Source organism: Coregonus clupeaformis, chromosome 8 (assembly GCF_020615455.1).
Source record: "Coregonus clupeaformis isolate EN_2021a chromosome 8, ASM2061545v1, whole genome shotgun sequence".
In the NCBI taxonomy this organism is placed as follows: Eukaryota; Metazoa; Chordata; class Actinopteri; order Salmoniformes; family Salmonidae; genus Coregonus; species Coregonus clupeaformis.
This window is the reverse complement of record NC_059199.1, coordinates 41963678-41980100: the sequence shown is the minus strand read 5'-3', so window position 1 is coordinate 41980100 and position 16423 is coordinate 41963678. Positions and strand designations below refer to the sequence as shown.

The 16423-nt window shown below is 50.5% G+C and overlaps 1 protein-coding gene across 1 annotated transcript in view; it reads left to right on the top strand.

Annotated features, from left to right (window-relative positions):
- Positions 1–16423, top strand: part of LOC121572574 (zinc finger protein 385D-like) — a 69771-nt gene that overhangs the window by 43762 nt on the left and 9586 nt on the right. The window contains exon 2 of the mRNA XM_041884619.2: positions 1–20. This exon is cut by the window's left edge and continues 102 nt beyond it. Within this exon, the coding sequence (XP_041740553.2) occupies positions 1–20 (20 nt within the window). The remainder of the gene's footprint in view (positions 21–16423) is intronic.

Here is a 16423-nt window from a genome sequence, read left to right as displayed (position 1 = left end):
TGTTCCATGGCTTCACTGAAGTGAGTAGTAACAATCACCACCATCACCATAGTTACGATGCTGTCAATTGCTATGTTGCCATCATAGGAGACTGATGCCCCTACCACCCAGAGCCATATATTCTGTTTCCACCTAGACACTTGTGTAGATCTAAAGAGATTAGATAAGCAACCAGTGGTGATACTGGTATCTCTGCTTTGCCCTTCTGATAGGGCAGGTGGAATATCACCCTAAGGGTTGATTTGGGATTAGGCGCCTGTCACAATAATCCATATTGACACTGAGGTCACCTGGAGTGACTCAGCTAGGGGCTAAACCCTTTGACAAAGAAAGGTGGGACTGTGCAGGATGAGACTAATCTAAGGGTTTTATCAACATGTCCCCCTGCAGAAACTGAAATCTGGTCAAAAACAGCAGTTGAGAAACAAATGTATTACAGTACATGTCAGTTAACCTTCTCCCATAAAGAATAGGTTAGAGTCAACATGGATAAATTATATACTATGTCCTCCATGCCGGCACACCATCCGTGACATTTTCTGTCTGCTAAACGGTGCTGAATTGCACAGGAACGACATATCACTCACAATTTATTTTTATAATGGTCATGAGATGATAGTAATAGTGAATTCAGACCTAACATACATAACATTGTTGTTGTTGTTGTTGTTGTTGTTGTTGTTGTGTATTAGTTAGTAGTGCTTTGACATTTCTCCACACAACCTGAGGCGAGCTTTACTCTGTTGTTTCTGCACCAATCTTTTCTGAGAACTCTGTCCAGGTCTAGCCAGCGTGTCTCAGGGACCAGGACTAGCCAGCTTGTCTCAGGGACCAGGAGTAGCCAGCGTGTCTCAGGGACCAGGAGTAGCCAGCGTGTCTCAGGGACCAGGACTAGCCAGCGTGTCTCAGGGACCAGGAGTAGCCAGCGTGTCTCAGGGACCAGGACTTGCCAGCGTGTCTCAGGGACCAGGAGTAGCCAGCGTGTCTCAGGGACCAGGAGTAGCCAGCGTGTCTCAGGGACCAGGACTTGCCAGCGTGTCTCAGGGGCTGGACTAGCCAGCGTGTCTCAGGGACCAGGACTAGCCAGCGTGTCTCAGGGACCAGGACTAGCCAGCGTGTCTCAGGGACCAGGAATAGCCAGCGTGTCTCAGGGTCCAGGACTAGCCAGCGTGTCTCAGGGGCTGGACTAGCCAGCGTGTCTCAGGTCCCTGAGACACGCTGGCTAGTCCTGGTCCCTGAGACACGCTGGCTAGTCCAGCTCCTGAGACACGCTGGCTAGTCCAGCCCCTGAGACTCGCTGGCTAGTCCTGGTCCCTGAGACACGCTAGCTAGTCCAGCCCCTGAGACACGCTGGCTAGTCCAGCCCCTGAGACTCGCTGGCTAGTCCTGGTCCCTGAGACACGCTGGCTATTCCTGGACCCTGAGACACGCTGGCTACTCCTGGTCCCTGAGACACACTGGCTACTCCTGGTCCCTGAGACACGCTGGCTACTCCTGGCCCCTGAGACACGCTGGCTAGTCCTGGTCCCTGAGACACGCTGGTTACTCCTGGTTCCTGAGACACGCTGGCTACTCCTGGTCCCTGAGACACGCTGGCTAGTCCTGGTCCCTGAGACACGCTGGCTAGTCCTGGTCCCTGAGACACGCTGGCTAGTCCTGGTCCCTGAGACACGCTGGCTACTCTTGGTCCCTCAGACACGCTGGCTACTCCTGGTCCCTGAGACACGCTGGCTACTCCTGGTCCCTGAGACACGCTGGCTAGTCCTGGACCCTGAGACACGCTGGCTACTCCTGGTCCCTGAGACACGCTGGCTAGTCCTGGTCCCTGAGACACGCTGGCTAGTCCTGGACCCTGAGACACGCTGGCTACTCCTGGTCCCTGAGACACGCTGGCTAGTCCTGGTCCCTGAGACACACTGGCTAGTCCTGGTCCCTGAGACACGCTGGCTAGTCCTGGCCCCTGAGACACGCTGGCTACTCCTGGTCCCTGAGACACGCTGGCTAGTCCTGGTCCCTGAGACACGCTGGCTACTCCTGGTCCCTGAGACACGCTGGCTAGTCCTGGTCCCTGAGACACGCTGGCTAGTCCAGCCCCTGAGACACGCTGGCTAGTCCAGCCCCTGAGACTGGCTGGCTAGTCCTGGTCCCTGAGACACGCTGGCTAGTCCTGGTCCCTGAGACACGCTGGCTAGTCCTGGCCCCTGAGACACGCTGGCTAGTCCTGGTCCCTGAGACACGCTGGCTAGTCCTGGTCCCTGAGACACGCTGGCTACTCCTGGTCCCTGAGACACGCTGGCTAGTCCTGGTCCCTGAGACACGCTGGCTAGTCCAGCCCCTGAGACACGCTGGCTAGTCCAGCCCCTGAGACTCGCTGGCTAGTCCTGGTCCCTGAGACACGCTGGCTATTCCTGGACCCTGAGACACGCTGGCTAGTCCTGGTCCCTGAGACACGCTGGTTACTCCTGGTCCCTGAGACACGCTGGTTACTCCTGGTCCCTGAGACACGCTGGCTAGTCCTGGTCCCTGAGACACGCTGGCTAGTCCTGGTCCCTGAGACACGCTGGCTACTCCTGGTCCCTGAGACACGCTGGCTACTCCTGGTCCCTGAGACACGCTGGCTAGTCCTGGTCCCTGAGACACGCTGGCTAGTCCTGGTCCCTGAGACACGCTGGCTAGTCCTGGTCCCTGAGACACGCTGGCTAGTCCTGGTCCCTGAGACACGCTGGCTAGTCTTGGTCCCTGAGACACGCTGGCTAGTCCTGGTCCCTGAGACACGCTGGCTAGTCCTGGTCCCTGAGACACGCTGGCTAGTCCTGGACCCTGAGACACGCTGGCTAGTCCTGGTCCCTGAGACACGCTGGCTAGTCCTGGTCCCTGAGACACGCTGGCTAGTCCTGGTCCCTGAGACACGCTGGCTAGTCCTGGTCCCTGAGACACGCTGGCTAGTCCTGGTCCCTGAGACACGCTGGCTAGTCCTGGACCCTGAGACACGCTGGCTAGTCCTGGTCCCTGAGACACGCTGGCTAGTCCTGGTCCCTGAGACACGCTGGCTAGTCCTGGTCCCTGAGACACGTTGGCTACTCCTGGTCCCTGAGACACGCTGGCTAGTCCTGGTCCCTGAGACACGTTGGCTAGTCCTGGTCCCTGAGACACGCTGGCTAGTCCTGGTCCCTGAGACACGCTGGCTAGTCCTGGTCCCTGAGACACGCTGGCTAGTCCTGGTCCCTGAGACACGCTGGCTAGTCCTGGTCCCTGAGACACGCTGGCTAGTCCTGGTCCCTGAGACACGCTGGCTAGTCCTGGTCCCTGATACACGCTGGCTAGTCCTGGTCCCTGAGACACGCTGGCTCGTCCTGGCCCCTGAGGGCCCTACTCGCATAAAAAGGTTGGATGGAAGCCAGGTTAGTGTCTATAACCAGATTTCCATCCAACCTTTTAATGTGAGTAAAGTACATGTCGGATAAAACATTTCAGGCCTGATGGAAACAGAACATTTGTCGCTAAACTTTACAAATGTCGATAAAACAAAACACGCTTGGGATCTTCTTGTGTCTGTAAAATGAATTATGTGAGAAATGTCAGTGTTAACGCTTTTATGCTCAAATATTGATATAATAACCATCATATCGAAGTAAACTTGGAGTCACGCGATGACATGTTGTGTGGTCCTCCCACAACGACTCATCGGGAAAGCATGTAGTTTATTAGGCTACAGATTAAATAAAGTATGAGGAACTTGACAGGGTGATGAAAGTGCAAGGTGATGAGTTTGATGCTCCTTTCCAATAAATATCAAGGGTCTTATTCTGGTGACATGATAGTCGATGCTTGGCTGCCATTTGACAAATAAAAATAATAATCTCATCATGTAGGCTACACGTGCGCACAGATAGAGCTGTTGGCTAGAGCGCAAATGCCAATATCAGAGTGGGCACACTCGCTAAATAACGCAACATTTTTTGTGAGAAAACCATCAGTAGAGTTGAAAATGCGATGGAAACCCATTTAACTTGTATTTTGTATTCGGTACATAGGAATTTAAACGCAAAAGGTGTTTTTATGTGTATTGTGTCATCACACACAGCTTTTTATTTGCAACAAGTCAATTTGATTCAAAAATCTCTGGTGGGAAAATGGGCCGATTGTTTTTATGCAGATTTTTGAATATTCGTATGAAAATCTGTCGCCAATTGGATGGAAACCTACCTTAAGACAAGTTTCAGAGATAGACAGCAAAACAATGTAGGTAGGCGTTCTCTGTATTGGCTGGTTGAAAATCAAGAGGTTCTTCTCAAATCAAATACAATATTATTCGTCACATATTTCGTAAACAACAGGTGTGGACTAACAGTGAAACGCTTACTTACGGGCCCTTCCCAACAATGCAGAGAGAAATAAAATAGAGAAATAATAGAAAAATAAAACACGTAATAATACAAGTAATAATAGATACACATTGAGTAACAATAACTTGGTTATATACAAGGGGTACCAGTACCGAGTCGATGTGCAGGGGTACGAGGTCATTGAGGTAGATATGTTCATAGAACTAAGAATAAAGTGACAGATAGTAAACAGTAGCAGCAGCATTTGTGATAAAAGTCATAAAGTTAGTGCAAAAGGAGTCAATGCAGACAGTCCAGGTAGCTATTTGGTTAACTATTTAAATAACTATTTAGCAGTCTTATGGCTTGGAGGTAGAAGCTGTTAAGGGTCCTGTTGGTTCCAGACTCTTGAAGTGCAGTAGCAGAGAGAATGCTCTATGACTTGGGTGGCTGGAGTCTTAGGGCCTTCCTTTGACACTGCCTGGTATAGAGGTCCTGGAGGGCCTCTTCACGACTGTGTTGGTGTGTTTGGATCATGATATCTCCTTAGTGATGTGGACACCGAGGAACTTGAAGCTCTCAACATGCTCCACATCAGTCCTGTCGATGTGAATGGGGGTGTGCTCGGCACTCCGTTTCCTGTAGTCCATGATCATCTCCTTTGTCTTGCTCACATTGAGGGAGAGGTTGTTGTCCTGACACCACACTGCCAGGTATCTAACCTCCTCCCTATAGGCTGTCTCATCATCGTGGGTGATCAGGCCTACCACCGTTGTGTCGTCGGCAAACTTTTTTATTTATTTATTTTTATTTCACCTTTATTTAACCAGGTAAGCCAGTTGAGAACAAGTTCTCATTTACAACTGCGACCTGGCCAAGATAAAGCAAAGCAGTGCGATAAAAACAACAACACAGAGTTACATATGGGGTAAAACAAAACATAAAGTCAAAAATGCAACAGAAAATATATATACAGTGTGTGCAAATGTAGCAAGTTATGGAGGTAAGGCAATAAATAGGCTATAGTGCAAAATAATTACAATTAGGATTAACACTGGCATGATAGATGTGCAAGAGATTATGTGCAAATAGAGATACTGGGGTGCAAATTAGCAAAATAAATAACAATATAGGGATGAGGTAGTTGGGTGGGCTAATTTCAGATGGGCTGTGTACAGTTGCAGTGATCGGTAAGGTGCTCTGACAACTGATGCTTAAAGTTAGTGAGGGAGATAAGAGTCTCCAGCTTCAGAGATTTTTGCAATTCGTTCCAGTCATTGGCAGCAGAGAACTGGAAGGAATGGCGGCCAAAGGAGGTGTTGGCTTTGGGGATGACCAGTGAGATATACCTACTGGAGCACATACTACGGGTGGGTGTTGCTATGGTGACCAATGAGCTGAGATAAGGTGGGGATTTGCCTAGCAGTGATTTATAGATGGCCTGGAGCCAGTGGGTTTGACGACGAACATGTAATGAGGACCAGCCAACTTGAGCGTACAGGTCACAGTGGTGGGTAGTGTATGGGGCTTTGGAGACAAAATGGATGGCACTGTGATAGACTACATCCAATTTGCTGAGTAGAGTGTTGGAGGCTATTTTGTAAATGACATCGCCAAAGTCAAGGATCGGTAGGATAGTCAGTTTTATGAGGGCATGTTTGGCAGCATGAGTGAAGGAGGCTTTGTTGCGAAATAGGAAGCCGATTCTGGATTTAACTTTGGATTGGAGATTCTTAATGTGAGTCTGGAAGGAGAGTTTACAGTCTAACCAGACACCTAGGTATTTGTAGTTGTCCACATACTCTAGGTCAGACCCGTCGAGAGTAGTGATTCTAGTCGGGTGGGCTGGTGCCAGTAGCGTTCGATTGAAGAGCATGCATTTAGTTTTACTAGAATTTAAGAGCAGTTGGAGGCTACTGAAGGAGTGTTGTATGGCATTGAAGCTCGTTTGGAGGTTTGTTAACACAGTGTCCAATGAAGGGCCAGATGTATACAAAATGGTGTCGTCTGCGTAGAGGTGGATCTGAGAGTCACCAGCAGCAAGAGCGACATCATTGATATACACTGAGAAAAGAGTCGGCCCAAGAATTGAACCCTGTGGCACCCCCATAGAGACTGCCATAGGTCCAGACAACAGGCCCTACGATTTGACACATTGAACTCTATCTGAGAAGTAGTTGGTGAACCAGGCGAGGCAGTCATTTGAGAAACCAAGGCTATTTAGTCTACCAATAAGAATGCGGTGGTTGACAGAGTCGAAAGCCTTGGCTAGGTCGATGAAGACGGCTGCACAGTACTGTCTATTATCGATTGCGGTTATAATATCGTTTAGGACCTTGAGCGTGGCTGAAGTGCACCCATGACCAGCTCGGAAACCGGATTGCATAGCGGAGAAGGTACGGTGGGATTCGAAATGGGTGGTGATCTGTTTGTTAACTTGGCTTTCAAAAACTTTCGAAAGGCAGGGCAGGATGGATATAGGTCTGTAACAGTTTGGATCTAGAGTGTCACCCCCTTTGAAGAGGGGGATGACCGCGGCAGCTTTCCAATCTCTGGGGATCTCAGACGTTACGAAAGAGAGGTTGAACAGGCTAGTAATAGGGGTTGCGACAATTTCGGCGGCTAGTTTTAGAAAGAAAGGGTCCAGATTGTCTAGCCCAGCTGATTTGTAGGGGTCCAGATTGTGCAGCTCTTTCAGAACATCAGCTGTCTGAATTTGTATGAAGGAGAAGCGGAGGGGGCATGGGCAAGTTGCAGCGGAGGGTGCAGAGCTGTTGGCCAGGGTAGTGGTAGCCAGGTGGAACGCATGGCCAGCCGTAGCAAAATGCTTGTTGAAATTGTCGATTATTGTAGATTTATCGGTGGTGATAGTGTTTCCTAGCCTCAGTGCAGTGGGCAGCTGGGAGGAAGTGCTCTTATTCTCCATGGACTTTACATTGTCCCAAAACTTTTTGGAGTTAGTGCTACAGGATGCAAATTTCTGTTTGAAAAAGTTAGCCTTTGCTTTCCTAACTGCTTGTGTATATTGGTTCCTAACTTCCCTGAAAAGTTGCATATCGCGGGGGGCTATTTGATGCTAATGCAGTACGCCACAGGATGTTTTTTGTGCTGGTCAAGGGCAGTCAAGTCTGAGGAGAACCAGGGGCTATATCGGTTCTTAGTTCTGTATTTTTGAATGGGGCATGTTTATTTAAGATTGAGAGGAAATTACTTTTAAAGAACAACCAGGCATCCTCTACTGACGGAATGAGATCTATATCCATCCAGGATACCTGGGCCAGGTCAATTAGGGAAGGCCTGCTCACTAAAGTGTTTTAGGGAGCGTTTGACAATGATGAGGGGTGGTCGTTTGACCGCGGACCCGTTACGGGACGCAGGCAATAAGGCAGTGATCGCTGAGATCCTGGTTGAAGACAGCGGAGGTGTATTTAGAGGGTAAGTTAGTCAGGATGATATCTATGAGGGTACCCATGTTTACGGATTTAGGGATGTACCTGGTAGGTTCGTTGATCATTTGTGTGAGATTGAGGGCATCTAGTTTGGAATGTAGTATGGCCGGGGTGTTAAGCATATCCCAATTTAGGTCACTAAACAGTACGAACTCTGAGGATAAATGGGGGGCAATCAATTCACATATGGTGTCCAGGGCACAGCTGGGGGCTGAGGGGGGTCTGTAGCAAGCGGCAACAGTGAGAGACTTATTTCTGGAAAGGTGGATTTTTAGAATTAGAAGCTCAAACTGTTTGGGCACAGACCTGGATAGTATGATAGAGCTCTGCAGGCTATCTCTACAGTAGATTGCAACTCCACCCCCTTTGGCAGTTCTATCTAGACGGAAAATGTTATAGTTGGGGATGGAAATTTCAGAATTTTTGGTGGCCTTCCTAAGCCAGGATTCAGACACTGCTAGAACATCAGGGTTGGCGGAGTGTGCTAACGCAGTGAATAACTCAAATTTAGGAAGGAGACTTCTGATATTAACATGCAAGAAACCAAGGCTTTTACGGTTACAGAAGTCAACAAATGATAGCGCCTGGGGAGTAGGAGTGATACTGGGGGCTGCAGGGCCCACCAGAGGAACAGAGGAGGACTAGAATAAGGATACGGCTAAAGGCTTTAAGAACTGGTCTTCTAGTGCGTTGGGTACAGAGAATAAAGGGGGCAGATTTCCGGGCGTTGTAGAAAAGATTCAGGGCATTATGTACAGACAAGGATATGGAAGGATATGAGTACAGTGGAGGTAATGTCACGGTACACTAGTGGATGTGGTGGTAAAGTCAGGCGCAGGACACAGCGGATAAGTCAAATGACTTTACTGAGACTCAAAAATGATAATACAAAAATAAATGGCCTCGAAACACACAGGAGGCAAAGAATACGCGCAACGCGTAAAATACACAAATGCAAACAGGTACCGACCAAAGACAAACGACAGGCGGACAACAACACACAACTCCAAAACATAACACAGGGAAACTTATAGGTGACATAATCAGGACAGAATACGAAACAGGTGCACTAAACTAGACATGACCAAACGAACATCGAAACATCAAACGGTGGCAGCTAGTACTCCGGGGACGACGAACGCCGAAACCTGCCCGAACAAGGAGGAGGGGCAGCCTCGGCGGTATTCGTGACAGTACCCCCCCCCCTTGACGCGCTGCTCCAGCCGTGCGCCGACCCCGGCCTCGGGGACGGCCAGGAGGACGCGGAGCAGGGCGCGTGGGATGGTTTCGGTGGAACTCCGTCAGGAGGGAGGGATCTAAGATATCCCTCCTAGGCACCCAGCACCGTTCCTCTGGACCGTACCCCTCCCACTCCACGAGATATTGTAGATCCCCCATCCGACGTCTCGAATCCACGATGGACCGGACTGAGTACGCCGGAGCCCTCGATGTCCAGTGGGGACGGGGGAGTCTCTCTTATCTCACAGTTCTGGAGTGGACCAGCTACCACCGGCCTGAGGAGAGACACATGGAACGAGGGGTTAATGTGATAATCATTAGGCAGTTGTAACTTGTAGCATACCTCGTTCAATCTCCTCTGGACTTTAAATGGCCCCACAAACCGCCGACCCAACTTCCGGCAGGGCAGGCGAAGGGGCAGGTTTCGAGTCGAGAGCCAGACTCGATCTCCAGGTGCGTATACTGGACCCTCACTGCGGTGGAGATCGGCGCTCGCCTTTTGTCTATGGATAGCCCGCTGCAGATGGACGTGTGCAGCGTTCCACGTCTCCTCCGAGCGCCGAAACCACTCATCCACCGCAGGAGCCTCGATCTCGCTCTGATGCCATGGTGCCAGAACCGGCTGATACTCTAACACACACTGGAAAGGGGTCAGGTTAGTAGAGGAGTGGCGAAGAGAGTTCTGGGCAATCTCTGCCCAAGGGATATAACCCGACCACTCCTCCTGCCGGTCCTGGCAATACGATCTCAGAAACCTGCCGACATCCTGGTTCACTCTCTCCACCTGCCCATTACTCTCAGGGTGAAATCCCGAGGTAAGGCTAACCGAGACCCCCAAACGTTCCATGAACGCCCTCCAGACTCTAGAGGTGAATTGGGGACCTCGATCGGACACTATATCCTCGGGAACCCCGTAGTGCCGGAAGACGTGGGTAAACAAAGCCTCTGCGGTCTGTAGGGCAGTAGGGAGACCCGGCATTGGGATGAGACGACAGGCCTTAGAGAACCGATCCACAACGACCAGAATGGTGGTATTCCCCTGGGAGGGAGGTAGGTCAGTGACAAAGTCTACCGAGAGGTGAGACCACGGTTGTTGTGGAACGGGCAGGGGCTGTAACTTCCCCCTGGGCAGGTGTCTAGGCGCCTTACATTGGGCGCACACTGAGCAGGAGGAGACATAAACCCTCACGTCCCTAGCCAATGTTGGCCACCAGTACTTAACACTAAGGCAGTGCACTGTCCGGCCAATACCTGGATGTCCAGAGGAGGGTGACGTGTGAGCCCAATATATGAGACGATCACGGATCTCGAGCGGCACGTACGTCCGCCCCACTGGACACTCCGGAGGAGTAGGGTCGGTGCGTAACGCCCGCTCGATTTCCGCATCGATCTCCCACACCACCGGTGCCACCAGACAAGACTCCGGCAGTATGGGAGTGGGCTCAATGGACCTCTCCTCTGTGTCATACCGCCGGGACAGTGCGTCTGCCTTACCGTTCTGGGACCCTGGGATGTACGTAAGCTTAAAGACAAACCGGGTCAGAAACATGTTCCACCTAGCCTGACGAGGGTTCAGTCTCCTAGCTGCCCGGATGTACTCCAGGTTACGATGGTCAGTCAGAATGAGAAAAGGGTGTTGAGCCCCCTCAAGCCAATGCCTCCACACCTTTAGGGCCTGAACTACGGCTAGCAGCTCCCTGTCCCCTACGTCATAATTTCGTTCGGCCGGGCTGATCTTTTTAGAATAAAAAGCGCAGGGCCAGAGTTTAGGAGGCGTGCCTGAGCGTTGAGACAATACTGCCCCTATACCGGCCTCTGACGCGTCCACCTCCACTTGGAACGCTAAAGCGGGGTCCGGATGCGCCAGCACCGGAGCCGAGGTGAACAGGTTCTTAAGTTTATCAAACGCCCTGTCTGCCTCAGCCGACCACTGCAAACGCACCGGGCCCCCCTTCAGCAGGGAAGTGATGGGAGCTGCCACCTGTCCAAAACCCCGGATAAACCTCCGGTAGTAATTGGCAAAACCCAAAAACCGTTGCGCCTCTTTAACAGTGGTTGGAGTCTGCCAATTACGCACGGCTGACACACGGTCAATCTCCATCTCCACCCCTGACGCGGACAACCGATGACCCAAGAAGGAGATGGACTCCTGGAAAAACAGACATTTCTCTGCCTTGACATACAAGTCATGCTCCAACAGCCTACCCAACACTCGGCGTACCAGGGCTACATCCTCGGCTCGTGTAGACGAGTACACTAGAACGTCGTCAATGTACACGACCACACCCTGCCCATGCAAGTCCCGGAAGATCTCGTCCACAAAGGATTGGAAGACTGAAGGAACATTCATTAACCCATATGGCATGACGAGATACTCATAATGATCCGAGGTGGTACTAAATGCTGTCTTCCATTCATCTCCCTCCCTAATGCGCACCAAGTTGTAAGCGCTCCTGAGATCCATTTTTATGAAGAAACGCGCTCCGCGTAATGATTCCGTCATACTCGCAATCAGAGGAAGAGGATAACTGTATTTAACTGTGATCTGATTGAGATTACGGTAATCAATACACGGGCGCAATCCTCCATCCTTTTTCTTCACAAAAAAGAAACTCGAGGACACAGGGGAAGTGGAGGGCCGTATGTATCCCTGTCTCAGAGACTCGGCTATGTATGTCTCCATAGCCGCCGTCTCCTCTTGAGACAAGGGATACACATGGCTCCGCGGAAGTGCCGCACCCGCCAGGAGATCTATCGCACAATCTCCCCGTCTATGAGGTGGCAAACGCGTCGCCCTAGTTTTGCTGAACACGAGTGCCAAATCCTCATACTCGGGGGGGAATGTGCATTGCGGGCACTTGGTTCGGACTCTCCACCGTGGTCGCCCCTACGGAAACACCTAAACATCGCCCGACACACTGGTTAGACCACTCCTTGAGAGCCCTCTGTTGCCACGAAATGGTGGGATCATGGGCGACTAACCAAGGAAGCCCCAGTACCACGGGGTACGCAGGAGAGTCGATCAGATACAACTGAATAATCTCTTCATGACCCCCCTGCGTCCTCATCTTAAGTGGCGCTGTGACCTCCCTAATCAACCCAGATCCCAACGGACGGCTATCTAGGGCATGGATAGGGAAGGGTGCATCAACGGGCAGGAGGGGAATCCCTAACTTAACACAAAAATTACGATCAATGAAATTCCCAGCTGCGCCTGAATCGACTAGCGCCTTATGCTGGGACTGAGATGCAACCTGAGGAAATACTACAGGTATACAAAAGTGAACAACAGAGAGCTCTGGGTGAGGTGGGCGCCTACTCACCTGGAATGACTCCCCAGTGCGCGACCTGCTGCCTCGAACCCCTGGAGACCCTCCCCAGCACCTAGCCGCAGTGTGTCCTCTAGGACCACAGTTGGTGCAGGGGACGGCCTCCCTCGGTATCTCCCTCCTCCTCTCTCTAGCGCCAGCACCCCCGAGCTCCATAGGGCTCGGCTCGGAGGTGCTGGGGGATGGAATGCACGGCCCCAACTCTGGACGTCCGCGGGTGGCCAGCAGGGTATCCAGACGGATTGACATGTCCACCAGCTGGTCGAAGGTGAGATTGGTGTCCCTGCAGGCCAACTCTCGTCGAACGTCCTCACGCAGGCTACACCGATAGTGGTCGATGAGGGCCCTCTCATTCCACCCCGCATCCGCCGCTAGAGTCCGGAAGTCCAGGGCAAACTGCTGTGCACTCCTCTTCTCCTGTCAAAGGTGGAACAGACGCTCTCCCGCCGCTTTACCCTCAGGGGGATGATCGAACACAGCCCTGAAGCGGCGGGAGAACTCCGCGTAGCTGATGGTGGCGGCGTCTATTCCCCTCCATTCGGCATTGGCCCACTCCAACGCCTTGCCGGAGAGACAGGAGATGAGGGCGGAAACACTCTCGTATCCCGAGGGTGCCGGGTGTATGGTAGCCAGGTAGAGCTCCACTTGAAGGAGGAACCCCTGACACCCGGCTGCGGTGCCATCATATGCCCTCGGGAGCGAGAGCCGTATGCCACTGGACTCCGGAGCTGGTATGGTGGGGCTGGCCGATGGTGGTGGTAAGGTAGGAGGAGGTGTGGGCAAACCTCCTCTCTCTCATCGGCGCAGGGTGTCCATGACCTCCTGCATGGCAGATCTGAGTTGCTGGATCCTGGCGTCCTGGTAGCTGACCCGATCCTCCAGCGACTCGGTTTCCCCCGCTGCTCCTGCTGACTCCATAGTAATAGGTGTGTTGTTCTGTCACGGTACACTAGTGGATGTGGTGGTAAAGTCAGGCGCAGGACACAGAGGATAAGTCAAACGATTTTACTGAGACTCAAAAATGATAACACAAAAATAAATGGCCTCGAAACACACAGGAGGCAAAGAATACGCGCAACGCGTAAAATACACAAATGCAAACAGGTACCGACCAAAGACAAACGACAGGCGGACAACAACACACAACTCCAAAACATAACACAGGGAAACTTATAAGTGACATAATCAGGACAGAATACGAAACAGGTGCACTAAACTAGACATGACCAAACGAACATCGAAACATCAAACGGTGGCAGCTAGTACTCCGGGCACGACGAACGCCGAAACCTGCCCGAACAAGGAGGAGGGGCAGCCTCGGCGGTATTCGTGACAGGTAAACCTAAGCTTTGGGTAACAATGAAAGAGATAGCATCACTGGAGGCACCGATTGAGTCAGTCTCCGCGTATATGGGGGGTGGGACAAAGGAGCTATCTAAGTCAGGTTTATCTGGGCTGGGGGATCTACAGTGAAATAGTACTGGGTGAACTACAGTGAAATGCGCGGCCACACAGTCCTGGGTGAACATGGAATACAGGAGGGGACTAAGCATGCACCCCTGAGGGGCCCTGTGTTGAAGGTCAGCATGGCGGATGTGTTGTTGCCTTCCCCTTACCAACTGGGGGTGTCCCTTCAGGAAGTCCAGGATCCAGTTGTAGAGGGAGGTGTTCAGTCCTATGGTCCTTAGCTTAGTGATGAGCTTGGAAGGCACTATGGTGTTGAATACTGAGCTGTAGTCAATTCATTTTGTCCAAGTGGGAAAGGGCAGTGGGGAGTGCAATAGCGATTGCGTCATCTGTGGATCTGTAGGTGCGATATGCGAGTCCAGTGTGTCTGGGATGATGGTGTTGATGTGAGTCATGACCAGCCTTTCAAAGCATTTCATGGCTACAGATGTGAGTGCTACGTGGCGATAGTCATTTAGACAGGTTACCTTGTCGTTCTTGGGCACAGGGACTATGGTCGTCTGCTTGAAATATGTACAGTTGAAGTCAGAAGTTTACATATTCTTAGGTTGGAGTCATTAAAACTCGCTTTTCAACCACTCCACAAATGTCTTGTTAACAAACTATAGTTTTGGCAAGTCGGTTAGGACATATACTTTGTGCATGACACAAGCACTTTTTCCAACAATTGTTTACAGACAGATTATTTCACTTATAATTCACTGTATCACAATTCCAGTGGGTCAGAGGTTTACATACACTAAGTTGACTGTGCCTTTAAACAGCTTGGAAAATTCCAGAAAATGATGTCATGGCTTTAGAAGCTTCTGATAGGCTAATGACATCATTTGAATCAATTGGAGGTATACCTGTGGATGTATTTCAAGGCCTACCTTCAAACTCAGTGCCTCTTTGCTTGACATCATGGGAAAATCAAAAGAAATCAGCCAAGACCTCAGAAAAAAACGTGTAGACCTCCAGAAGTCTAGTTCATCTTGGGAGCAATTTCCAAACGCCTGAAGGTACCACGTTCATCTGCACAAACAATAGTACGCAAGTATAAACACCATGGGACCACGCAGCCGTCATACCGCTCAGGAAGGAGACGCGTTCTGTCTCCTAGAGATGAACGTACTTTGGTGCGAAAAGTGCAAATAAATCCCAGAACAACAGCAAAGGACCTTGTGAAGATGCTGGAGGAAAAACAGGTACAAAAGTATCTATATCCACAGTAAAACGAGTCCTATATCAACATAACCTGAAAGGCCGCTCAGCAAGGAAGAAGCCACTGCTCCAAAACCACCATAAAAAAGCCAGACTACGGTTTTTAACTGCACATGGGGACAAAGATCGTACTTTTTGGAGAAATGTCCTCTGGTCTGATGAAACGAAAATAGAACTGTTTGGCCATAATGACCATTGTTATGTTTGGAGGAAAAAAGGGGATGACTTGCAAGCCGAAGAACACCATCCAACCGTGAAGAACGGGGGTGGCAGCATCATGCTGTGGGGGTGCTTTGCTGCAGGAGGGACTGGTGCACTTCACAAAATAGATGGCATCATGAGGAAGGAAAATTATGTGGATATATTGAAGCAACATCTCAAGACATCAGTCAGGAAGTTAAAGCTTAGTCGCAAATGGGTCTTCCAAATGGACAATGACCCAAAGCATACTTCCAAAGTTGTGGCAAAATGGCTTAAGGACAACAAAGTCAAGGTATTGGAGTGGCCATCACAAAGCCCTGACCTCAATCCTTTAGAAAATGTGTGGGCAGAACTGAAAAAGCGTGTGCGAGCAAAGAGGCCTACAAACCTGACTCAGTTACACCAGCTCTGTCAGGAGGAATGGGCCAAAATTCACCCAACTTATTGTGGGAAGCTTGTGGAAGGCTACCCGAAATGTTTGACCCAAGTTAAACAATTTAAAGGCAATGCTACCAAATACTAATTGAGTGTATGTAAACTTCTGACCCACTGTGAATGTGATGAAAGAAATCAAAGCTGAAATAAATAATTCTCTCTACTATTATTCTGACATTTCACATTCTTAAAATAAAGTGGTGATCCTGACTGACCTAAGACAGGGAATTTTTACTAGGATTAAATGTCAGGAATTGTGAAAAACTGAGTTTAAATGTATTTGGCTAAGGTGTATGTAAACTTCCGACTTCAACTGTAGGTATTACAGACTGGGTCAGGGAGAGGTTGAAAATGTCAGTGAAGACACTTGCCAGTTGGTCAGCACATGCTCTGAGTATGCATCCTGGTAATCCATCTGGCCCTGCGGCCTTGTGAATGTTAACCTGTTTAAAAGTCTTACTCACATCGGCTAAGGAGAGCATGACCACACAATCGTCCGGAACAGCTGATACTCTCACGCATGTCCCCTCTTACTCCCTTCATGGCCCCTCTCTCACCCTCCATGTCCCCTCTCTCACCCTTCATGTCCCCTCTCACTCCCTTCATGTCCCCTCTCTCACCCTCCATGGCCCCTCTCTTACCCTCCATGGCCCTCTCTCACCCTCCATGTCTCCTCTCACTCCCTTCATGTCCCCTCTCTCACCCTCCATGTCCCCTCTCCCACCCTCCATGTCCCCCTCTCATGGTTTCTCTCTTACTCTCAGTTTCTCTCTCT